The sequence below is a fragment of the Rhinoraja longicauda genome, chromosome 5 (assembly GCF_053455715.1).
Source record: "Rhinoraja longicauda isolate Sanriku21f chromosome 5, sRhiLon1.1, whole genome shotgun sequence".
NCBI classification, from domain to species: Eukaryota; Metazoa; Chordata; class Chondrichthyes; order Rajiformes; family Arhynchobatidae; genus Rhinoraja; species Rhinoraja longicauda.
Window position 1 is genome coordinate 26,120,930 of NC_135957.1, and position 26,210 is coordinate 26,147,139.

Here is a 26,210-nt window from a genome sequence, read left to right on the forward strand (position 1 = left end):
CAAGTTTTCCAATTATATATTTTTGCACCAAAGTCTTGTTTTGTTGCACTGTCTTTTCACTGTCTTGTAGAATTCATGCTGCTGCAAGTAAGTAAGTAAGAATGTCATTGTTCCGTTCCAGTTTGTATGACCATAAAACATTGAGCCACTCTAGAGACCAGCAGCAATACCCAGAGAGGCAGCACCTCCTTGTACAATGCCAAAGAGAAGCTCTGCTCCAGAAAACCCTCTGACAGCGTTGCCAGCTGGCTAAGCCCCAGCTTTACTGGCTGTCAAAGCCAGAACAGGAACACAAGTAAAAAAAGTTCCCGACCCAAAAAGTCACCTATTCATTTTCTCCAGAGATGCTGCCTGACCCGCTGAGTTACTCCAGCATTTTGTGCCTATCTTTGGTACAAACCAGCACCCGCAGTTCATTTTTATTACAAATAAAAAGCTAATGGTCAATATGAACACAATCATAAAACAATCAGTGAATGCCTGAGCTACATAACAAGGACTACTTTCCTATTGTTTAAAATCATGTTTATTACAATTATTTAGCATTTAACAATAAATTATTTAGTACAATACAGTTATTAAAGTTAATAAAGCTACTGAAAAGAAATACGTCCACTGAATGTCGTACACATTAATGCTGTTGGTAGGAATTTCCACAGTGGGAATGTGGTTGAACGTTATCTTGCATGTAGTTTCATTTTTGCAACCTGTCTTGTCAAGCAAAGCTCGTTTCTGGAAGTCGAAGACTAATTTTTGGCCTTCTACCCATGGCTTAAATCAAGTATAAATTCAATTGATCAAATAAGTTAAGCAGGAGAACTTCGAAAACCTAACCACACAAAAAATAATTACACATGCATAGGACGTGGCACACGCAAAACGTCATGAGAACTGTATGAGATTTTTCAACCAGAACATTTACTCCAACGTTGCCAGCACTTGAGTATTTTTGTCTTCGTTTAACATGTAGAACTTTTTGCAGTCTGTTCAGAAATCTTGGATATTCTGAAAAGAAAAGCAATTGTGTCAGTGCATTATTCTCAAAAACGCTGAATCAGATCTGAACACAGCTGCTGAAATAATGTTTCCACCCAGCGAATACGTCTTGTAGGGCTGTTTTGCTGTTAAATAAGTACATTTGCAAATATCACTTGAATGCCTGCTGTAATCTGACCTAAAATACTGTTCTGTGCCAGTGTCAAGAGTGCAACTTTGACCCTAAGACATTGGAGCAGAATTAGGCCATTCACCCCATCGAGTCTACTCTGCCATTCAATCATCGCTGATCTATTTTTTCCTCTCAACCCCATTCTCCTGCCTTCTCCCCATTATCTCTGATGCATTACTATGCAAGAACTATCAACCTCTGCCTTAAAAATACCCAATGTCTTGGCCTCCACAGCTGTCCGTGGCAATGAATTCCACAGGAATTGTCGGAATAAAATCTGGTTTCATTGTTCACTGAGGCAAGCAACAAGGGTAGAGTCGCCAGCAAAAGATCTTCTCTTGAAGGCAGTGACTGGTGCAACAATGTATCAAAAGTCGTAGATAGACACCAAATGTTGGAGTAACTCAACGGGTCAGGCAGCATCTCTGGAGAGAAGGAATGGGTGAGGTTTCTGGCCGGGACCCTTCTTCAGACTTAAAGTGGTGGGGAGGGAACTGGAGGTAGGAAAGGGCCAATCAAGTCATACCACAAGGTCCCACACAGTTCTTAACACAAATATTAAGGAAAGAACCTACTGCAGGAACATGTTGATAATCTGCATTGTTGTAGAAACCCCGACAGCTTGTCATCCGGAGGTGGTCCCCGTGCTGCCCTTTAACCTTCCCGGGAGTCCATTCTCGCACTCTTAATAAAGCAATGGAACACTGTTCCCACCCTTCTCAACCCACTGAAGCCTTGTTTGCAGCACTCTTTTTAAACTCACGGGGTTTAGTTTCCTGCATTCTCTTTGAAGTCCCAACGGTGCAACATCTCGACAAGGTGAATTAAAAGTGTGGTAGGCTAAAATTCAACATGTCTGTACTATCCATGTCAGGAACTGGTAATTCCAAAATAAACTCATAACTCTCCAGATATTTAAGTACACTGGATTAACATATGCCTTCAAGACTTCTTAATAATACCTTTGTAAGAGGCGTCATGCATTGTTATTGGTGCCAGCTGAAAGGCATCTGATCCCTTTACCTCCCCCCTCAACTTCATCCAAGGACCCAAACAGTCTTTCCAGGTGAGACAGAGGTTCACCTGCACCTCCTCCAACCTCATCTATTGCATCCGTTGCTCTAGATGTCAACTTCTTTACATCGTCGAAACCAAACGCAGGCTCGGCGATCGTTTCGTTCAACACCTTCGCTCAGTCCGCCTTAACCAACCTGATCTCCCGGTGGCTGAGCACTTCAACTCCCCCTCCCACTCCCAGTCTGACCTTTCTGTCACGGGCCTCCTCCAGTGCCATAGTGAGGTCCACCGGAAATTGGAGGAACAGCACCTCATATTTCGCTTGGGCAGCCTGCAACCCAGCGGTATGAACATTGACTTCTTCAACTTTAGACAGTTCCTCTCTTCCCTTCCCCCTTCCCAGTTCTCCCTTTATCTTCCTGTCTCCACCTATATCCTTCCTTTGTCCCGCCCCCCTGACATCAGTCTGAGGAAGGGTCTCGACCCAAAACGTCACCCATTCCTTCTCTCCTGAGATGCTGCCTGACCTGCTGAGTTACTCCAGCATTTTGTGAATAAATACCTTTGATTTGTACCAGCATTTGCAGTTATTTTCTTACAATACAAAGACACTAGATTATCCCCTCCCACCCCCCAAACAAAAAAACCCTTGACCCCCCTTAGGGAAAATAAAAGCGCTTTCTAAAGGAAGAACTGAATATCTACCTTGTTTGTTCATCAAGATATAATAATTTCACAGTTTCATCCAACCAGCTACAGATCATTCTGCTCCATTTCTATCAAGCCCCATTTATCTCAGTAGCGATCAGAGGAGTATAGCTCTTGCAGCACATCAGCCTGAATCCTTTTCAGACTGAACAAAGAATGTGATCTGTAATTACTGTTTATTTTTTCCAATTGATGCGTGTTCAATCGAGCATTGCCTATAGGTCAACATTGGTAAGGAATAATACAAACTATTTCCTTTTTAGATATTCAGCTCTACTCTGCCAAACCTACACAATAAATGATTTATGGGTAAATTAGTTAGTGCACTGCAAACACAATTATTGCATGAACCTCGTAGTAAAGAGCAATTAGTTTTATATTCCGTCATGCCTCCAAGTTCTGCAAGGTAGAGAGCAATAATTACACAGCTCTTGAAGCTGTAAGAGCCCATCTGTGCTGATGCTTTTTTTATTCCAAAAAACATCTGTACATATTTATAACTAAATATACTTGACATAATAGGCTCCTCCTGCAAATCACTCTTCTGACAATAGTGAGAATGATGATCAGCCCATAAATAAACAGATCTAGTAATGTGACTGCTTTCACACTGTATTGATTAGCCTGACATTGATTGATAGAAATAATGTCTGGCCTAAATCTAATAGTAATTCTGTTACCACCTCAATGTATGATGTGAAAAGGGTTTCAACCAACATTCCCATAAACCCAGCTGGTAGCAAAATAAAGTTTCGCTTGTGAGGCAACCCCACGACAGCTTTGTTCAGAAATATTTAATTACAGGCTGAAGAAAGGTGATAATTGCTTACCTTGTCTTGCATAAGATGACAGTAATGACAACCCCTAAGACCAAAGAGACCACGCAGACATAGGTAAGCGCACATATTGTTATACCTGGGGGGAAAACAAGGATGCTAGATTAATGTTCTACTTCGTGCCATGAATTTTTGTTGCCATTGGAATTTTAAATGTCCGAAGAAGGATTCCAACCTGAGACGTCACCTTTCCTTGTTCTCCAAAAATGCTGCCTGACCCACTGAGTTTCTCCAGCACTTTGTGTCCTTTTTGTGTCCTTTTTCTGAGAATTTCAAGGGATGCGTCACACATGTAAGGTCTCTGACATGGTCATTTTGGAAATACCTTTTAAGTTTCACATGTGGGATGGCATCGACTGTGTGATTTTTTTTCCAATGCGAAGGAAGAATAATGCAATTAGTGAGAGCAAGGAAATTATATTACTGTTCGTTAATGGGCCATTCAGTCCTGTAAGTTCAGAGGCCTCTCAATCCCTTGGTCTACCCATAATGAAGACAGTGAAATTGTCTGTTACTTTGGCATAGTGAATAGGTATCATATGCCATCACCTTTTGACCTTTTCCCATTGCCTTCAGGCAATGCAATCCACTTAAAGCAAGAATGCTTTATAAAGATAATAAATTGTCAGAAAAATGATTATTTAAAAGGTAGTAAAACTGAAAAGAAGATGGAACAATATTAGGTTCAAAGTAAACAGCGCTGTGATTTATCTTTGGCCTGTTTTAATTCCTTATATTTAAGATTGCTGTCTTTTACAAAGACTCCCTTCTCCTAAGTGACAGAGTTTGGGCAGATTGCCACCGAGGCAGTTTATTTCATAGTTTACAGACTTGTGCGAAAATGACAAACACCTGGTTTAACTTTTTCTAACCCCTCTACAAGGGCTTCTGAAAGGCCTTTTTCATTAGAGTTTTATTGGAATTCCATATGCAGTTAATAATAAAAAGATCATTAAAGAAATAATGGCTGCATCAACCTGGTTAAATTCTATAGTGTATTTTCCTTTAACAGTGAACAAAGGCAGAAATATTCTCAGGCATGCTGGCCTAGATTTGTGTTCAAGGCAAACATTTAATGTATTTCTTCATTGCATATTGTTGGGAAAAGGCTGTTTTCAAGAATAATCCTCTGACTAGAAAAACATACACATCTGGTCTCCTGCTTCCATTTTCTAAATGGAGAGAGACAGGGCGATCTAGGTTTTACATAGAACAGTACAGCACAGGAATAGGCCATTCAGCCCACAATGTCCATGCAGAACATGAATCTAGTTCATGAATCACACCATTTTAAAAGGAAGGTGTCATGAAGGCAAATGGCATGTTGTCCCTTATTGCAAAATGGTTGAAGAATAGGGAGATTTTGTCAAGTTAAGTAGATTTTAGTTTAGATCAGTTAAGCTTACTGTTGTCATACTGTTGTCGGTTGTAAATTTTCCCGGTGTGGGACGAATAAAGGAATATATTATTATTATTATTATTATTATTATTATACAGCGAAAAGCTGCTGTTGAAATAAAGATTTAAAAGTGGAACGATTGTAATGTATGAAAGCACATCATCTTCTGGGAACAGCAGCAAAGAGGCATAATGTTCCAGCACCATCTTCAAGATGAACTTTTGCACTAGTATTGTGGTTACTGATATTTTGAATTTCTTTAAAATTATATATTATCTTTGAGTATTGTGTTTACCCACTGACTGCATGGTGACCTCCCATTTACACGAATCCTATATTTTAATTTCTCTCCACATTCCCATCAAATCTCCCAGATTCTACCTCATACCTACATATTCGCCACAATTTACAGTGGCCAATTCACCCAATAGCCCGCATGTATTTAGAATGTGGGTGAAAACCGGAGCACGGGGAGGAAACCCATGAGTTTACAGGGAGAATGTGTAAACTCCACACAGTTAGCACCCAAGGTCAGGATTGAACCTGTCTCTGGCACTGCGCAGTTGCAGCTTTTTACTCACTGCTGCTATGCTACCTCTGCTATTCTGCTCCAGCATAATCAAGGAATTTCAATTGATCTCGATACTGGGAATACATCTCACAACATCAAGAGCATATTACAAGTAGTTAGAAATGACATGCCTGTTTTTATGAAGAGACATTACAAGGAGAGGATGTTAATGATCTAGAGAAGGGAATTGAAGACTTGGTGGCAATGTTTTTGGATGATACAAAGAAAGGTGGAGGGGCAGGCGGTGTTTAGGAAGCAGGGAGGCTGCAAGAGGATGGACAGGTTGGGAGAGTGGGCAAAGAAGTGACAAATGAAATACAGTGTAGCAAAGTGTACAGTTGTGCACTTTTGTAGAAGGAATTAAGGCATAGACGACTTTCTAAATGGGGAGAGGATTCAGAAATCGGTGCAAAGAGACTTGGGAGTGCTGATGCCGGATTCACAAAAGATTTATTTGCAGGTTGACTCAGTGATAAGGAAGGCAAATGTAATGTTAGCTTTCATTGCGACAGGACTGGAATATAAAAGCACGGATGTAATGATGAGGCTTTATCAGTATTGTGAACAGTTTTGGGCCCCATATCTGAGGAAGGATGTGCTGGCTTTGAAGGGGGTCAGAGGATGTTTATGAGAATGATCCCAGGGATGATTGGGTTAATATGTGATGAGCATTTGAAGGCTCCAGGCGTGCAGTTGCTGGAATTTAGAAGGACAAGGGGAGATCTCACTGACACTATCAGATAATGAAAGACCTAGATAGAGTGGAGGTGGAAAGTATCTCTCCAGTAATGGGAGAGTATACTGTAGAACCAGAGGGCACTGCCTCAGAATAAAATTATGTAACTTCAAAATGGAGATGAGGAGGAATTAATTTTGTTAGAGGGTGGTAAACCTATTGAATTCATTGCCATAAATGGCTGTGGAGGCCGACTTAGGGTATTTTTAAGACAGAGATTAATAGGTTTTTGATAAGTAAGGCATCAAAGGTGACGGGAGAAGGTAGGAAAATTGGGTAGAGAGGGAAAAATAGATCAGTCATGATTGAATGGTGGATTAGACTCGATGGACCGAACTGACCTAATTCTACTCCTATGTCTTATGATCTTATGGTCTTATGAAGAGAACTGAGCTTTGAAGAACTAATTCATTAATTCTTCTGACTTTTCCATGCGTTCAGTAGAGATGCACCTGGTAGAGATGCTGCCTCACATCGCCAGAGATCCAGGATCGATCCTGACTTTGGGCGCTGTCTATGTGGAATTTGCATGTTCTCCCTGTGACTCCGTGGGTTTCCTCCGGGTGCTTCGGTTTCCTCTCACATCCCAAAGGCATGCAGGTTTGTAGTTTAATGAACCGCTATAAATTGGCCCTAGTATATAGGGAGTGGATACAAAAATAGGATGACATAGAACGAGCATGAACGATGGTCGATGTGAACTCAGTGGGCTAAGGGGCCTGTTTCCGTGCAATATCTTTCAATCAATCAATTCAATCAATCAATCTAAAGTTATGTCTGTTTTCATTCTCTTTAGACCGTAACATTCAAGGCAAACAAGATGTAGAAATAGCAGATTCAATTTCAGGTTCTTCGTGTAGTCTGGTGCTTCAGATGTGGTCTGAGAAATCACATTCAAATACTTCACGTTTCTGATTTCAGTGATGTAAAATTTGGCTTTGGAAAGCTGAACCAATTTAGAAAATATGGTTAGGATTAGGAATTGGCTTTGGATTGTTCAATGGCCTGAAGCAGCTCATGTGCAATAAAGGATGATGATCTGGAGGTCTGCCGCCCTGTTTGAACAGCAATCTACATTTATGTAGCCTCTTTAAAATAAGGCATGTTGCAGGCAACATTTTATTGAAGGCATATGGTAAAGGAAGAGGAGACAGAGGAATCCGAGTATAGATTCTCAGAATAGATTTAGATTCTGAAATCTTATAGATTTAGCAATAAGAAGAGTTGGACAAACACGGGATTGTTTTTTTTCTGGAGCGTCGGAAGCAGAAGGATGACCTGATAGAGGTATATAAAAAATATGAGTGGCATAGATAGGGTCAGAAGTCAAAACCTTTTTCCCAAGATGGAAATGGCAAAGACCAGAGGGCATTTAAGGTGAGAGGAGCAAAGTTTAAAGGAGATGTGCAGGGCAGGTTTTTTTGTACAGAGAGTGCTGTGTACCTGGCACCACCACCAGGATTGGTGGTGGAGGCAGATATAACAGTGGCATTTAAGAGGCTTTTAGATAGACATGTGGATATGCAGGGAATGGAAGGTTATGGATATGTGCAGGCAGAGGAGTTTAGGTAAACTCGGCATTGTGTTCAGCATGGACATTGTGGGCCAAATGGCCTGTTCCTGTACCTGTACTGTTCTATGTTTTATGAATATGAGGAAGAGAGATTTAAAACTAAGGTATCATGGACAAAGGTAATTGAGAGATAATGGATGAGTGAGTAATGAATTTACTATCTCAATCAAGCACTCAAAGCACGACCTTAGTATCAAAATTAAATACTTCTGTATCTCCCCATTCATTTCCTTTCTTTGTAACTGATTGTCATCAGTGGATGTAGTGTAGTCACCCTCACATACTGCAACAAAAACACTTATGGGTTAAAGAAGTTGCTAATTACAGCAAAGTAAACAAAGTACTAAAAATGAACCATTATCCTTCTGTGAACTGCTATCACTGTTTGGTGCCTTGGGAAAGATTCCTTCTTAGATTACATTTGCTCAATTTCACCCTCAGTTTCAGATGTTATGTTGCAAAATTTTGGCACACTTTGGATTTCTTTTGGGATTTGTACAGATACATATTTAATAGGTTGTTTCTGTGCTGGATGACTCTGCGGCACTCTGGGAGTCCTCTTGGTTTGCTATTCATCTTCAGAAAGCAGTTGCTGTCAAAACAAGACTGTTGCATTGGAAAGTCTCCAACTGCTGTTTCCAGGTTTTAGTTAGCAAATTCCTAGTGATTCAGTGTGTGCTGTGCACCCGGTATCTCAAATCATGCAAACATAGCACGTTTAAATGTGAAAATTCACTGAAAATGTTTATCTTCACTGAATCCAGAGTGAAGAAAACATATCCATTGCACACTGCCTTTTTATCCCAGCCTATTGCCTCAATAATGAACTATCTTGTTCCAATCAGGATAATTCTCCTTGATGAAGACATCTCTCAGCAAAGAGATTAGAAAGGTAAATACAGAGAAGGCGATAAAGTGGAACGAGGAGAGGGTGTGGAATATGATTAGGACTATTCACAAGAGAAGTTTTAGTGCTGGAAAAGACAAAGTGCTGGAGTAACTCAAGCAGGTTAGGCAGCATTGCTGGAGTACATGGCTAGGTGATGTTTCGGGTCAGGATCCTTTTACAGGCTGATTTTAGTGCGGGGAGAAAGTTGGAAAAGAGTTGGGGGATGGACAAAGCTTACTTTTCTAATCTAATTTAAACTTTTCATATAGAGTCATAGAGTCATACAGTATGGAAACAGGCCCTTCAGCCAGCTTGCACACATTGACCAAAATGCCCCATGTACATTAGTCCCACCTGTCCATGTGTGGCCCTTATCCCTCTAAACCTTTCCTACCCACATACCTGTCCAAATGCCTTTTAAATGGTGTTATAGTTTCTGCCTTAACAATCTCCTCTGGCTGCTCATTCCATATACAACTGTGTGAAAAAGTTGCCTCTCAGATTCCCATTAAATCATTCCCCTCTCACCTTAAACCTATGCCCTCTGGATCTTGATTCCCCTACTCTGGCTAAAAGGCTTTATGCATCTACCCTATCTATCCCCCTCACGATCCTACACACCTACACAAGATCACCTCTCATACTCCTACACTCCAAGGAATACCATCCTAGCCTGCCCTACATTTCCTTATAGCTCAGGCCCTCAACTCCTGGCAATATCCACACAAAATATAGTTTTAACTAATATTTTACTACAAAATATTAACCTCAGTAAATATTACAGCTTTTCAGCTCCGTTTTTCACTTTCTCTGTCCTCAACACACATACATTTAGTCTCAGCAATTGTCCGTCAGTCTAGATTTCTGATCTGATATTTAGATCAATAGAAGGTTAAATAGTTAGCTGAAAAACCAATTTCCGTAGTCTCATATCATTCTCTACGTTGCAAGTATTCAATTATCTACGTGGATTTCCTCCCACTTCCCAAACACATGCAGGTTGTTAAGTTAATTGGCTGCTATAAATTTCCCTTTTGTGTGTAGGTGAGTTGTAGAATCTAGGGGAAATCCATGTGAAGAGAGGAGAGATGTGGGGAGAATAAAGTGGGATCAGTGAAGGGGCCGTGTAAGTGGGTGATTCATGGCCCATGTGAAGTCGATGGGCCAAAGTGCTTGTTTCTATTATGTTACGCCTCTGTGACTCTATGCCTGATTCTGCCGTTACTGTTGACTCCTGCTTTAGACTGCTCTCTTTATACTTGACCCAATTTTCATCCCCTCTCACTTTGCATCATTGTCCCTTTTTTCTATTTAGTTTCCCTTGTCTTCCACTAGATCTCGGATCATCACTTCCATTCTTTTCTCCTTGCAGCCCCACCTTCCCTGCCTCTGTACCCGTCTCAGTATCTATTGCATCTCTAACCTTTTCAATGTCATTTAAAAGCCACTGATCTGACCACATTATCTTTGCTTCTTTTATTCACCATTGATGTCTGACTTACTGAGTCTTTCCTGCAGCTCCTGCTTTTATGTCAGTTTTCCAGCATCTGTGGCACATTGTTTTTATATCGGTGGATGCACGGAACACTCAAAACTGATGAGAAAAATCAATTACTAAAAGTGGAAGGAGAGGGAAATCAAGTTCTGCCATTCGCAGGATTGAATGTATATTTGTAGTTTGGGCTTGTGAAATTAATGATGACATGGGAGCTCATTCCTATGTATGGATGCCCATAAGTTAGACATTCGGAACCCAGGGGTAGGCCTGCACATTCTGTATATGGAAACGAGTGACAAATGGATGTGAATAGCTTAAGTTAAGTTAATGGGCAAAACTACAGTGCGTGAAGTTCAAGATGGGAAGATCAAATTGCACTATTTTCTGACTTGCAGTGTTCAGGCAATGGGGAGGAGAAAATGGATTTGTCTACCCAAGAAAGATTACCAGGATAGAAAAATCAAATACTGCAGGGCAGAGCTTTAAGATGAGAAGAGCAAAATTTACATAGGTGTGCGGGGCAATTTGTTTTAACAGAGGGGGTTATAGGTGCCTGGTACATGATGGTGGTTGAGGCAGATATGATAGTGGCATTCAAGAGACTTTTAGATTAGGCATACGGATATGCAGGAAATAGAGGGGTATGGATTATGTGCAAGCAGATTAGAATTGGTCTTGGCATCATGTTTAACACATGCCTTGTGGGCTGATGGGCCTGGTCTTCTGCTGTACTGTTCTATGTTCAATCTTCCATCTTCTATGTACTACATTCTAAGGACAGAAATTATTCACCAGTGTTATTCTTGATGTGAAAAGGTCATAAGAAATAGGAGTAGTATTAGGCCATTCGGCCCATCAAGTCTACTCCGCCATTTAATCATTGCTGATCTATCTCTACCTCCTAACCCCATTCTCCTGCCTTCTCCCCATAGCCTCTGACACCCATACTAATCAAGAATCTAGCTATCTCTGCCTTAAAAATATCCACTGACTTGGCCTCCACAGCTTTCTGTGGCAAAGAATTCCACAGATTCACCACCATTCCTTCTTTACTTGCAAGCTGCGGGTGCTAGTCACAGTAGATGAGGCAACAAGTCGGTCCTGGGATGGTTTCATGTCATCCATCTCCGAACATGGACAGCAGCACTGTGTGGTGGGGCTGGAAGATGAAGCAGTGAGCGAGGGGGCCTGGAGGTCATTGGAAGGAATACCGCTTGCAATTGGCACTGATCTGGGAATTGCTGTCTGCCCAATTATCCACCAAGTTCTGTGATACAGCATGGAAACAGGCCCTTCAACCCACTGAATCCACGCCGACCATCGATCACCTGTTCACACTAGTTCTACATTCCCGCTACATTCTACAACTTGCGCTGAGTTACTCCAACATTTTGTGTCTATCTAGTTCTGCATTGTGCTTTGTGTCCACTCCCTACACGCTAAGGGCAATTTACGGAGGATCAATTAACCTACAAACCCGCATGGCTTTGAGGTGTGGGAGGAAACCGCGGCAGCTGGAGGAAACCCACGCGGTCACGGGGTGAAAGTGCCAACTCCACACAGACAGCACCTGAGGTCAGGATCGAACCGGGGTCTCTGGCGTTACGAGGCAGAGACACTGTGCCACTGTGCTGCCTCAAATATGCAAGACCCTGGATCTGAAATGTTAACACTTTCTCTCTCCATGGATGCTGTTTGGCCTGCTGAGATTTTCCATTACTTTCTGTTTTTATATATAACCTCTTATTCCTGTCACAGTTTGTGCCAGTCATTTTTATGTGGAATTCTTTTGATCTGAAGCCCTGAACTTACAAGCAAACACCGTGACCTCTAAATCACCCCAGGAGCTTCCCAGATGTTCAAATTACCTGGATCGGGTTACTTAGATCATATCCTCACAGGGTCACTACAGCGGTACCTTGAGGGGTTAGGAGAGATTAGCAGCTAAAATCACAACCTGTGCTCTACACCCCAGGCAACCAGCTAGGGCCACGCAGCAACAACTGTTTGATTCTTTTTTAAAGAAAGATTGGAATGATTTCAAGCTTGCAATCTCCCTCGGGGATTCGGGTTAAGAGATATAAATTACTCTGGTGGTTTATGACATTATTTGAACCTCACAATGAGATTACAATCATGTAATCGTTTCCATATAGCCTTTATCCTTTGTACACAGCAAATGTAAGATAGCAAATTGCTAATTATCGCTCTGCTTTATATGAGTTTAAATGTATTAAATCAATGAGATGAGGCAATTGTTAATGGCATTTCAGATTGCTGAAAATGGCTCTGAAACTTAATCACAGTCAATACCCAAATTCATTTATTTATTGTCGACGTACTTTAAATTATTTAATCGCAATATAGTATTTCTTAGCGTGAGTTCGGCATTTTAATCCTGGGATCTGCAGCCAAGGGAGTGGGATTGAAGATTTCAGAACTGGCCTTGGGGTTTGGAAGGGAGCAAGTGCACCTGTGATAGCCAAGAAAGGATGAAAAAGTAAACAGGGAACCAAAGATGAATTAATCAGACATTGGCAGTGGGGAGAAAGCTAGAATCTGGATGTGAATGCGGGGCATCCAGCGAAACACTCCACTGGGCAAAGTCAACGGGGATGTGTGAAAGGGAACTCACGTAACTAATCTGCTATTTTTAGACACACAAAGCTGGAGTAACTCAGCGGGACAGGCAGCATCTCTGGAGAGAAGGAATGGCTGACGTTTCGGGTCGAGACCCTTCAGTCTGAAGAAGGGTCTGAAGAAGGGTCTCGACCCGAAACATCACCCATTCCTTCTCTCCAGAGATGCCGCCTGTCCCGCTGAGTTACTCCAGCTTTTTGAGTCTCTCTTCGGTTTAAACTAGCATCTGCAGTTCCTACACATTTAATCTGCTATTTTTCTTGGATGTTCTACTCGGTAGACAAACAAGAACTGGAATTCTCAGAAAGCTTAAGGTACTGCAATTAACGTCAAAAAAGAAAATTACCCGCCATATGTTTTGTGGGTAAAATTATAGCAATAGGAAACATAGCGATGGAATAAATAGAACACAGAACAGGCCCTTCAGCCCACGATGTCTGTGCCAAACATTAGGCCAAGTTAAACTAATCGCCTCTATCTCGATGTAATCCATATCCCTCCATTCCCTGTATATCCATGTGCCCATCTAAAACCCGCTTAAATGCCACTATCATATCTGTCTCCACTACTACTCCCTGGCAGTCGTTTCAGGCACCCACCTCCCTCTGCGTAAAAAAACGGTCACATCTCCTTTGAACTTTGCCCCTCTCATTTTAAACTGTGCCCTCTAGCCCTTCTCACTCTGGGTAAAAGTTTTCAAATGTCTTCCCTGTCAACAGGGCCGTTTTTACAGCATTATGGGTCCCCGGGCAAAGCAGTGTACTGGGGCCCCTACCGTTACTCTCCCCCACTCCCCTTTCCCTACCAGCCCCCCCCTGTCGTGCCGGCAAAAAGCACTTATCGAAAAGCACTTAGCGATGGACTTAGGGTGCTACATTGTTGTGAAAAGCACTTACAGATCGCTGTGAGAAGCACTTAGTGACCGAAAATGTTGCGAAAAAAGCACTTATTGAACCTACATTTTTAAAGTAGTATTTATTTATTGCAAGTCACTTAACATACACAGATCAGGCCCATGCGTTAAGACGGCCCTGCCTGTCAATGCCTCTCATAATTTTATTTAGTCTCATAATTTTATCAGTCTCCCCTCAACTTCTGGCGTGCAGAAGAAAATAATTCAAGTTTGGGGTGTTGTTGACCTGTATGGATGTAGAGGCCAGTTGTAATGCACCCAGGTTTGATGAAGATGTAAATATGGGTTGGGCAGCATACTTGAGGGGAGTTGCAAATAGACTGCAAGTGGGTGTAAAATACAAAGTGCTGGAGTAACTCAGCTTCTCGAGGGGACATCAAAAGGTGAAGAGGACCTGAAGAACCCGCAACGTCGTCTATCCATGTGCTCCACGGATACTGCCTGACCACTGAGTTACTGCAGCACTTTGTGTTCTACGCAAGATACCAGCATCTGCAGTTCCTTGTGTCTACAGGTGGGTATAGATTGGTTAAGATTGATCAAGTAGCATTTGCCTGCTACTTGTGACTTCCTCCTGAGGAAAAATAATCTGTTTGGGGACACAAGTCCAGAGACTGCAGTTGCTAGAATCTGCAACCACTAACTATCTGCCAGCGGATCTCAGCATCCGTGAAGGGGAATGGAATTATCAATATTTTGGCTGGAAATCCTCTATTAGGACGTGGGAAATCCCGCTGTAAGAGCATTCCTCTTCTAGCTTTCTTTTCCCCCAAAAGCTTTGCATCTCTCGAGAGGTAAAGCATGTCTTTCCACCTTTAAATTGATACACTGGCCTTCTCAGAGAGTTGTTAATCAGTGAAATTCACTGCCTCAGAAGGCAGTGGAGGCCAATTCTCTGAATGCATTCAAGAGAGACCTAGATAGAGCTCTTAAAGATAGTGGAGTCAGGGGGTATGGGGAGAAGGCAGGAACGGGGTACTGATTGAGAATGATCAGCCATGATCACATTGAATGGTGGTGCTGCCTTGAAGGGCCAAATGGCTTACTCCTGCACCTATTGTCTATTGTCTATTCAGTGCAGCATCAAAGATTAGTTTAGTTTAGTTTAGTGATACGGCATGGAAACAGGAACTTTGGCCCGCTGAATCCATGCCGACCAGCGATCCATAGCTAAAATCAAACCTTTCCTCCAATTCGACGACACAGAAAAAATCATTCACGCTTTCATTTCCTCCCGCCTAGACTACTGCAACTCCCTATACACTGGGATCAGCCAATCTTCCCTGTCCCGCCTGCAACTGGTCCAAAACGCCGCAGCGAGACTCCTGACGGGTACCCGTAAAAGGGACCACATCACCCCGATTCTGGCCTCCCTCCACTGGCTCCCTGTACGGTACAGAATCAACTTCAAGCTCCTCCTATTCACGTATAAAGCCCTAAATGGACACTCCCCCCCCTACATCAAAAATCTTCTAACCCCCCTCTTTAACTCCAGGTCCCTCAGGTCGGCCGACTTGGGGCTACTCACTATCCCGCGGTCTAGGCTTAAGCTCAGGTGTGACCGCGCTTTTGCGGTTGCAGCTCCTAGACTGTGGAACAGCATCCCTCTCCCCATCAGAACTGCCCCCTCCATCGACTCCTTTAAGTCCAGGCTCAAAACTTATTTCTACTCCCTAGCGTTTGAGGCTCATTGAGGAGGCGCTGTGAACTGTTTGCGTGCTACTGTATGTTTCATTTTTTTTTTTTCCCATTGGAACCTAATCAGATGTACAGCACTTTGGTCAACGTGGGTTGTTTTTAAATGTGCTATACAAATAAAATTGACTTGACTTGACTTGACAAACGCTATCCTACATACACTAGGGACAATAATACAGTTTTACAAAGCCAATTAACCTACAAACCTGTTCGTCTTTGGAGTGTGGGTGGAAACCAGAACTCCTGGAGAAACCCATGCAGGTCATGGAGAGAATGTACAAACTCCGTACAAACAAGCACCCGTAGTCAGGATTGAACCCGGGGTCTCTGATGCTGCGCCACCATGCTGCCCTGATGTTTGCTTGTTACTCATGTAACTCATGTTCTGCTTCTGTCACTTGTTTAGTTCATAAAGATGTAGGAGGAGGCTATTGAGCCCATGGAGTCAAAGCCAGCTCATATTCGGCTTCAGTAGCTAATAACCCAAATGTATGAATATTGGATTCTCCAATTTTAGGTACCTCTAACTAACCCCCCACCAGCTAGCTCCTTCTTCTGCACATCCTCGTTACGAGCTTGTGATCACCTGTAACTAACATCGTAATGGACCTTCTGATACGCATCAGATAATTACAGTTAGCAGGCAGGGACAATATTAGTGTCTACAGTGCAATCAATCAGGGCTGATTTTGGTCTTCTTCTTTGCCCTCCCAGCACGCCAACACTCATTTTTTTGAGTGCAAACTGATTCCTATACTGCTGATTGCTATATACACTCCCATACAAAGATCCACAACTAAGGTTCTGTAGTAAGGCACAGCTTAGTTTACTAATCTAATCGTGCTCTGTATAGATAGGAAGGACTGGTAGGAGGATCGCTGATTGAATCCACATACCACTTAGTTTCATCTGGGTCCTTGTTACACTGAGTTCTTCTTCCATTTGACTTGCTTCTGCCTCAACAGCTGGGCTTGAAACCTGAGCTGTAATTAAAAGATAAAGGCAAAAGTTGTAGGGCAATTGTTAAAAATCAAATAAGCATTTACTTCTATTTTCATTGAGAGCAATTGGCTGTTATGGGCCCATGGTACAAATCATTTATTCCAAGAAAAATAATAAAATCTGCAATTATTCTTTAACGATCAGAGATCTAATATTGCCCAAAGGTTTAATGATACAATTATGTTGATGATACGTTGGCCATTTGAGGAGGAAAAGAGCACACTTAAAACAATTGTTGCTACAACCTTTGATGTGGCCAGCAAAAGTATTCATCTCACACTGTGATATATACTGTACATCACAGTGTGAGATGAATACTTTTGGTGGTTTCCAGTTTGTACAGCATGCTATTGGAAATAAATTGGATACTGTTAAAAAAAGCCTTTATCCGAAGTTGTTTTATTGCTAATGAGTTAACACTGTATATCAAAAATAAATTGCTTGAAACACTTTGTTTCACTGTTTACACTGATATCCCTTTCATCTGCTGTCTCGTAGTGTTATGGAGTTATACAGCACGGAAACAGGCCACTCAGCCCAACTCATCCATGGCAACCAATATGCCTCAAGCCCCACATTTGGCCCATATCCCTCAAAATCTATACCTTTTTTCTCTGTTCTTTTATCTCTGTTCTTGCACCAGTTCTCTTACTTAAATTAAGTGAATGAAATGATTTTTGGAAGCAGTGTAGGATCATAAGGCATAGGAGCAGAAATAGGCCATTCGGCCCATTGAGGCTGTTCCACTATTCCATCGTGGCTGATCTATCATTCCTTCTCAACCCCATTCTCCTGTCTTCTCCCCGTAACCTGTGACACACTTACTAATCAAGAACTTATTAATCTTTGCTTTAAAAATATCCCCAATGACTTAGCCTCCACAGTTGCAATGAATTCCACAGATTCACCATGCTCTGGCTAAAAAAATTCTTCCTCATCTCCAATTCTAAAGGCACGCCATTTTATTCCAAAACTGTGCCCTCTGGTCCTAGGCTCTCCCACTAGCGGAGACATCCTCTTCACCACATTCACTCTATCTAGACGTTTCATTATTCAGTAATGTGTATAACACAAAAACATGACCACATGGTGCATTTAACATAATCGTTGCAGGAATGACTTGCGAGTCAAATCTGCTTTAAGTGTCAGTCTGGAGCTTAATATCTATGAAAGCAACCTGAGGCGTCCCTTGGGCTCCCAGCAGGATGTAGCACAGTGGCACAGCTGGTTGAGCCACTGCTTCATGGCACCAGAGTGCTGGGTTCAATCCGACCTGGGGATACTGGCTGTGTGGAGTTTGCATGTTCTCCCTGCGACCAAGCTCGTTTCCTCCATGTGCTTTGGTTTCTTTCCAGGTACCAAAGATGTGCAGATCGGTTGGTTAAATTTGCACTGTAAATTTCCACCATAAATTGCCCCTAATGTGCAGGTGAACTTGAGCACATTGGTCATCTGATTCAGGAACAAGCCGTGGCTGACATCACTTTAACCTAGCTTAGTTTCTTTAGTTTATTGTCACGTGTACCGAGGTACAGTGAAAAGCATTTGTTGCGTGCTAACCAGTCAGTGGAAAGACAATACATGATTATAATTGAGCCATCCACAATGTACAGATAAATGATAAAGGGAATAATGTGATTAACGTTTAGTGCAAGATAAAGTCCAGACTTTCTGAGTTCTGACTTATTTATGTAGGTTAATTGGCTGGGTAAATGGCTGGGTAAATGTAAAAATTGTCCCTAGTGTGTGTAGGATGGTGTTAATGTGCGGGGATCGCTGGGCGGCACGGACTTGGAGGGCCGAAAAAGCCTGTTTCCGGCTGTATATATATGATATGATATGATATGATATTTATGATGAATAAAGTTCATGATGACCATTTTGTAGCTCTACCATCCCAACTGTCACAGACTGCGAGAGTCCCCAACAAAAATCCCCTCCATATTGATTTAGAGAGAGTTATGAAAATGATTAAATAGAAACAATATTTGAGCAGAAAGAACCTAGCTCTAGGATGAATGGATTTAATATTCAAACATTTCTCTGACCCTTTATATCCTGGCTTAGATGCAGAAGAAAACTAAAAATGTGACCATGGAGTTGAGTAAATCTTAGTTTGCTAATGCAACGAAAGAAAAAAATCTGCTGGGCTAATACTTTTCTGACTTAGTTATATTGCTATATCTCCATTTTGCATAATGACTTTTTCCAATCTATTGAATTTCAAGGATTATTGATATACATAATTTACAACCAAGCGATTATTTGATCAAACCAAAATGTCAGACACATGAAATTAAAGTGCTTACACGAGCTTAATTCTTAATTTCACAAGTGCTTGATTGTTAAGTAGAAATGTATTAATGGAAGTATTGGATTTCGTTCCATCCACAAGAAAGCCATATAATAATATCATTGCAAATAATTTGGAAAAAAAAAATGCCTAAAACAAAATAACAAGTGATATTGATCAAAGAAACATCAATGATGGCTTTTACTTTAAAACTCTGATATGAAAAATGCATTATCGTAAAATAAATGGCAGAGGGATCAGGTAGCAGAATAAATCATTGAACCTTGCAAAACAGACATAAGCCATTTGTTACTGTGTCAGCTCTTTGATAGAGCTGTCCCATTCCTCTGCCCTTTATCAATAGCCCTGCAATCCTTTCCTATCAAGTAAATATCCTTTTACTTTTGATTGTTGGTGTATAAACCATGGCCCCCAAACGTTTTACATCAGAATAACGTGCTGGAAAATAACGTGAAAATTTTGGATCCTTTCCCATTGCCCTAATCCTTTCAAAGCATTAATTGTCTTTATTAAGTCCTCCTTTACCTTCCTAATTCTAAACCTACTGCAGTGAGTTCCCCTGCATATACTTTCCAGCATTTCCTTCTCCGTCCTGGTCTTATTCCGCTAACATCAGCCCCTCTCGCTCCACCCTGACCCTTGAAGTTGGATGCAGTTTTCCAGTTGAGGCCAGCCTGTGTATGAGGAAACATTCACCCTTTTAGACTGACTCAAAGCCACTTTTGATTCCAGAGGACATTGCGGGAAACTAGCGAGGAAATTGCAGGGGCCCTGGTTGAAATTTACAAGTCGTCCTTAAATACAGGAGATGTGCCAGAAGACTGGAAGGTGGCATATGTGGTGCCTCTTTTCAAGAAGGGCTGCAGGGAAAATGCTGGGAACTATAGGCCGGTGAGCTTAACATATGTAGTTGGAAAGTTACTGGAGAGTATTCTGAGGGATACGTTATACAGGCATTTGGATGGGCAAGGGCTGATTAGGGATAGATGCGTACATGGATTTCAGTAAGGCATTCAACAAGGTTCCACATGGTAGGCTGCCCTGGAAGGTTAGATCGCATGGGATCCAAGGAGAGATAGCTGAATGGATACCAAATTGGTTCCATGGAAGGAAGCAGAGGGTGATGGTGGAAGGTTGCTTCATGGACTGGAAGCCTGTGACTAGTGGTGTGCCTCAGGGTTCAGTGCTGGGCCTGTTACTGTTTGTCATCTACATCAATGATTTGCATGAGAACATACAGGACAAGATTAGCAAGATTGCTGATGATACAAAAGTGAGTGGTTTTGCAGATAGTGAAGATGGTTGTGAAAGATTGCAGCAGGATCTGGATCGATTAGCTGGGTGGGCGATGGAATGGTTGATGGAATTTAATACAGAGAAGTGTGAAGTGTTGCATTTTGGGACCGAACAAGGGCAGGACCTACACAGTAAATGGCAGGCCTCTGGGTAGTGTTGTAGAGCAGAAAGATCCAGGAGTACAGGTGCATGGTTCCTTGAAAGTCGAGTCGCAGGCAGTTAAGCTAGTCAAAAAGGCTTCTGGCACTTTGGCCTTCAATTGTCAATAGACAATAGACAATAGGTGCAGGAGTAGGCCATTCGGCCCTTCGAGCCAGCACCGCCATTCAATGTGATCATGGCTGATCATTCTCAATCAGTACCCTGTTCCTGCCTTCTCCCCATACCCCCTGACTCTGCTATCCTTAAGAGCTCTATCTAGCTCTCTCTTGAATGCATTCAGAAAATTGGCCTCCACTGCCTTCTGAGGCAGAGAATTTCACAGATTTACAACTCTCTGACTGAAAAAGTTTTTCCTCATCTCCGTTCTAAATGGCCTACCCCTTATTCTTAAACTGTGGACCCTGGTTCTGGACTCCCCCAACATTGGGAACGTTTCCTGCCTCTAACGTGTCCAACCCCTTAATAATCTTATATGTTTCGATAAGATCCCCTCTCATCTTTCTAAATTCCAGTGTATACAAGCCTAGTCGCTCCAGTCTTTCAAAATATGGCAGTCCCGCCATTCCGGGAATCAACCTAGTAAACCTACGCTGCATGCCCTTAATAGCAAGAATATCCTTCCTCAAATTTGGAGACAAAAACTGCACACAGTACTCCAGGTGCGGTCTTACTAGGGCCCTGTACAACTGCAGAAGGACCTCTTTTCTATACTCAACTCCTCTGGTTATGAAGGCCAACATTCCATTGGCTTTCTTCACTGCCTGCTGTACCTGCATGCTTCCTTTCAGTGACTGATGCACTAGGACACCCAGATCTCGTTGTACGTCCCCTTTTCCTAACTTGCCAATCCCAAGATGGGAATGACAAGCTAATCCCATTTGCCCATGCTTGGCCCATACATCTCTAAACCGTTCCTATCCATGTATACACCTTCCCGATATACTGTTATCAGGGAATGGGAGGAGGGAGGGGGAAGGAGGGGGGAGGGGAGGAGGAGGAGGGAGGGGGAGGGAGGGAGGGGGAGGGGAGGGGGAGGGGAGGGGGAGGGGAGGGGGAAGGGGAGGGGGAAGGGGAGGGAGGGTGGAGGGGGGAGAGGGGAGTGGGGAGTGGGGGAGGAGAGGATGCTGCACCAATGCAGGAGAGGTGTGTATACACACCTTCCCGATATACTGCTATCAGGTCTCCCCTCAGACCCCGATGCTCCAGAGAACAATCCAAATCTGTGCAACCTCTCCCTGCAGCTGATACCCTCTCATCCAGGCAGCATTCTGGCAAACCTCTTCTGCACTCTCTCCAAAACCTCCACATCCTTCCTGCAATGGAGTGACCCAAACTGTAAGCAATTCTTCAACTGTGGCCAAACCAAAGTCTTATAAACCTGCAACAAGAAACATTTTGACAAAAAAAGTTGACATGAAAATTGGAATGATCTCACTGTGGTAATACAGGGATCCTGTATCACCTCGTTAAGTTGCAGCAAATGCTTTAACCTGGCAGCAATTGACTGGGTATACTTGATGCAATGATTACACAGCACGGAATGGCTATATTTTTATTGTCAGCATGTTCAGCCGTTCTCGTGACAGAACAGAATCTAATTTTCTTTAGAATGGAAGTCATTATATTGTGAATGGAAAGAATGTTATCTCATGACGAACTAGAAGAATATTCATCCCCTGCACTATCTCAGGACCACCTGAGTTATTCCTACAGTGTTTCTTATGTGTTCAATGTTTTGAATGGCATAAAATTGCCAGGGTGTTTGGTAATCATTCATAACCAAGGCTGGCGTAACCAGGAAGGTGGCAAAGCCAGGCGACTCTTTGTGTGTTGGTCCCAGAAGTGGATCTGCTATCATTCATTACAATCACTTCACTCTTTAAAATCTTTATTTGAACAGCAGCATTTCTTACACTAAATGTTGTCTTATTTGTCCTTTATCTGTATCCTGTGGACGGTTTGATTATAATCATAGTCTTTTCTTTGACTGGATAACACCCAACAAAAAGCTTTTCATTGTACCTCGGTGACCACATGGCATTAATAAACAAAACTAAACTAACAATAATTTACTAAACTAAAGTTATTTTTGTGTAAAGAATTCTGCACATCCCCATTAAACATTCCCCCGCTCACCTTATAGCCATGCCCTCTAGTGTTGGATATTTCCACTCTGGGAAATAGGTTCTGACTGTCTCCCCTATTTCTGCCTCTCATAATGGGCCACTCTTTACAGTGGAGAGGAAATGGTGCATGGGACCCAGGTACGTACATTTACTAATTTTTGTAATTCATTGACCTAATTTAAATGTTTATAATTCATTTTCAATGTTTCAAGTTTTTAAAACACGCCACCTGTTTTAATACTCATTCTTTTGAGGGAGCTGAGCATTTGACGGCACTGGGCCTGTACTTGCCAGGGTTTAGAAGGATGAGGGGGACCTCATTGAAAAGTTAAGAAAAGTGAAAGGCTTGGATAGAGTGGATGTGGAGAGAATGTTTCCACTAGTAGGTGAGTCTAGGATTAGAAGCCATAGCCTCAGAATTAAAGGACGCTACTTAAGGAAGGAGATGAGAAGGAATTTCTTTAGTCAGAGGGTGGAGAATCTGTGGAATCTTTAGCTACAGATGTCTGTGGAGGCCAAGTCAATGGATGTTTTTAAGACAGAGAAAGATGGATTCTTCATTAGGACGGGTGTCAGGGGTTATGGGGAGAAGGCAGGAGAATGGGATTGGGAGGGAAAGATAGATCAGCCATGATTGAATGATGGAGTAAACTTGATGGGCCGAATGGCCTAATTCTGCCCCCATCACTTATGACCTTATGACCTTATAGGTTTCTAGTCACCCAAAACATCCGCTTTATCTAATGCTCACTTGTGCCTCTTACGTAGATTATTATCATTCCTTCCAGGTCACAGTGGCGCAACAGTAGAGCTGCAGCCTCACAGCACCAGAGACCTGGGTTCGATCCTGACCTCGGGTGCTGTCTGTACTATTTGTAGATTCTGACCAGGTGTGTTTCCTCCAGGTGCTCCAGTTTCCTCCCACATTCCAAAGACATGTAGGTTTGTAGGTTAATTGGCTCCTGTAAGTTGTAAAAAATGTCCCTACTGTGTAGGTTAGTGTTAGTGTACGGGGTGATCGCTGGTCGGCGGAAGGAGGGGGGGACTCGGTGGCCGAAGGGCCTGTTCTTGCGCTGTATCTTTAAAGTCTAAAGTCTGTAAATTGCCCTGAGTGTGTAGGATGCGAAAGTGGGATAACATAGAACTTATGTACATAAGATCAATGATCGGAATGGACTCAGTGGGCTGAAGTTCCCACACTTTATTTGTAAAGTAAACTACATTCTTAAAGGTATTGTAATCTTTTGTTTTTGACTCCCAATCAGTGGCCAAATTTCACTGATGGGCATTTTAAGCTGAACTATTTCAAGCTTAAACCTAAGATGGACAAATGATTCCTACTTTTCTCTTTTCATCAGAAATGATTTCTGCAAACATATTAACTATCACACAGTTGTTCCTCATAAGATGAATCTGTGAATACACTGTAGTGTCAACAACTTCAGGAGGGAGGGATGGAATGGTCGTGGGAATGTAGAAATAATTACAGTATGACTTACTGAAACACACTTGATGATTTAGCATGTGCTGGAATAGTTCACAAAACGGTTGGTCATCTCTCGTGACACCATTGCACGTACATTGAACCTGGAGAAGAGTGCCTTGGGTACTGATGTATGCTGCCATGCACTCTGCATCAGCCTTGCAGGTCCATTCATTCCAGCTGAGCCCTGAAAGGCAGCTCAGATCATATTCTTGACTGCACATTCCTGTCAAATGGCCCCAACACTTTACTTGAAACAATTCATATCTTGATCTGAAAGCACAAATAACATGGTTATAGAACATAGTGCATAGTGCAAAGTGCATAGTGCATAGTGCATGGAACATAGAGCATAGAGCAGAGTGCATAGTGCATAGAGCATAGTGCATAATGCATAGTGTGTAGAGCATGGTGCATAGTGCATTGTACATAGTGCATCGTGCATAGTGTGTAGAGCATGGTGCATAGTGCATTGTACATAGTGCATCGTGCATAGTGTGTAGAGCATGGTGCATAGTGCATAGAACATAGAGCATAGAGCATAGAGAGTGCATCGAGCATAGTGCATAGTGCATAGTGCATAGTGCATAGAACAGTACATAGTACATGGAGCTTAGAACATTGTGCATAGAACAGAGCATAGAGCATTGTGCATAGTGCATAGAACATAGAGCATAGAACAGTAGAGCACAGGAACAGGCTCTTCAGCCCACCATGTCAAGGTGATGCCAAGATCAACTCTTATCTGCCTGCACATAATCCATATCCTTCCTTTCCCTGCATATCCATGTGCCTATCCAAAAGTCTCTTAAATGCCACTGTCATATCTCTGCACCATCCACCATCCCTGCAGTGCATTCCAAGGACTCACTAACCTCTGTGCAGACAATTTTGCCCCGCACATCTGCTTTAAACTTTGCCCCTCTCACTTTAAAGTTATGCCCACTAGTATTGGATGTTTCCATCCTGGGAATAAATGGTCTTGGTTGTCTACCCTATCTATGCCTCTCATCATTTTATATACTTCTACCAGGTTTCCCCACAACCTTGTGCACTTTAGAGAAAATAATCTGAGTCTGTCCAACCTCTCCCTGTGGCTAATACCCCTTAATTCAGATATCATGAGCAGAACAAAGGGACTATCTTTGATAGGGACCAAATAAGTTGATGGAGCAATTCAGAGCAGTCTGAAGAGGGGTCCCGACCATAAATGTCACCTGTCCATGTTCTCCAGGGATGCTGGTTGACCCGCTGAGTTACTCTAACATATTGTGTCTTTCCTATATTTCACCTTACTGACCTTTCATCAGACTCTGATGAAAAGTAATTGAACCTGGAACATCACTTTATTTTTTCACAGATGCTACTGAACTGGGCACCTGCTGTTTTCATTCCACATTTGAGGCAACATTCAGTAACGTCCTGGACAGATACCTTTTTAAAGGTGAACTAACCTGCAAATATCCTCGGAGAGGCACTTCTCCCTCAGTTGTAGGCACGTAGGAACGGTGTCCATGTGATTGGCACAGGAGTTGTTGTGAAGGGTTTCCTTTGCCTGCAGACAAAGATCATCGGACGGATCGCACCCACAGAACACTAACATCTGAGCGAGGTCTGGCGAGATCTTGGTGTAAAAGAATCGAATGGCTCTGTGACAATCCTCAAGGTTGCATTGCTTGCGGGCTTGAGGGCACGCTTTCTTCTGAGGAGTTAAATGCCTGTTGCACACGTCTTGATCCTTGATGCATTGCTCAATCACTTTCAAGCAAGACACGGAATTATTGTGGTCTAGATGCAAAGGGACCACAGTCACAGGCACATCATTAACGCTAGCATTTATGTTGAGAGGACTAGAATATGAAAACAAGGATGTAATGTTGAGGCACTGGTTAGACCGCATTTGGAGTATTGTGAGCAGTTTTGGGTCCCATATCTGAGGAAGGACGTGCCAAGTCAATGGATATTTTTAAGGCTGAGATTGATATATTCTTGATTAGTAAGGGTGTCAGGGGTTATGGGGAGAAGGCAGGAGAATGAATTTGAGAGGGAACGATAGATCAGCCATGATTGAATGGTGGAGTAGATTTTGGGCCGAATGGCCTAATTCTGCTACTATAACACTAACTTATCAACAGAAGGCTGGACTTGAGATCTAGGCTTCACTGTCCAAATCAGCGTTTA

The 26,210-nt window shown here is 42.4% G+C and overlaps 1 protein-coding gene across 1 annotated transcript in view; it reads right to left on the bottom strand.

Moving 5' to 3' along the window:
• Positions 1-959: 959 nt before the first annotated feature.
• The window catches only part of gfral (GDNF family receptor alpha like), a 51,518-nt gene continuing 26,267 nt past the window's right edge, over positions 960-26,210 (bottom strand). Inside the window, exons 7-11 of the mRNA XM_078400034.1 lie at positions 25,484-25,817; positions 24,046-24,302; positions 16,543-16,629; positions 3,724-3,757; positions 960-1,005 (exon numbers count right to left, since the gene is read on the bottom strand). Of these exons, the coding sequence (XP_078256160.1) occupies positions 960-1,005; positions 3,724-3,757; positions 16,543-16,629; positions 24,046-24,302; positions 25,484-25,817 (758 nt within the window). The remainder of the gene's footprint in view (positions 1,006-3,723; positions 3,758-16,542; positions 16,630-24,045; positions 24,303-25,483; positions 25,818-26,210) is intronic.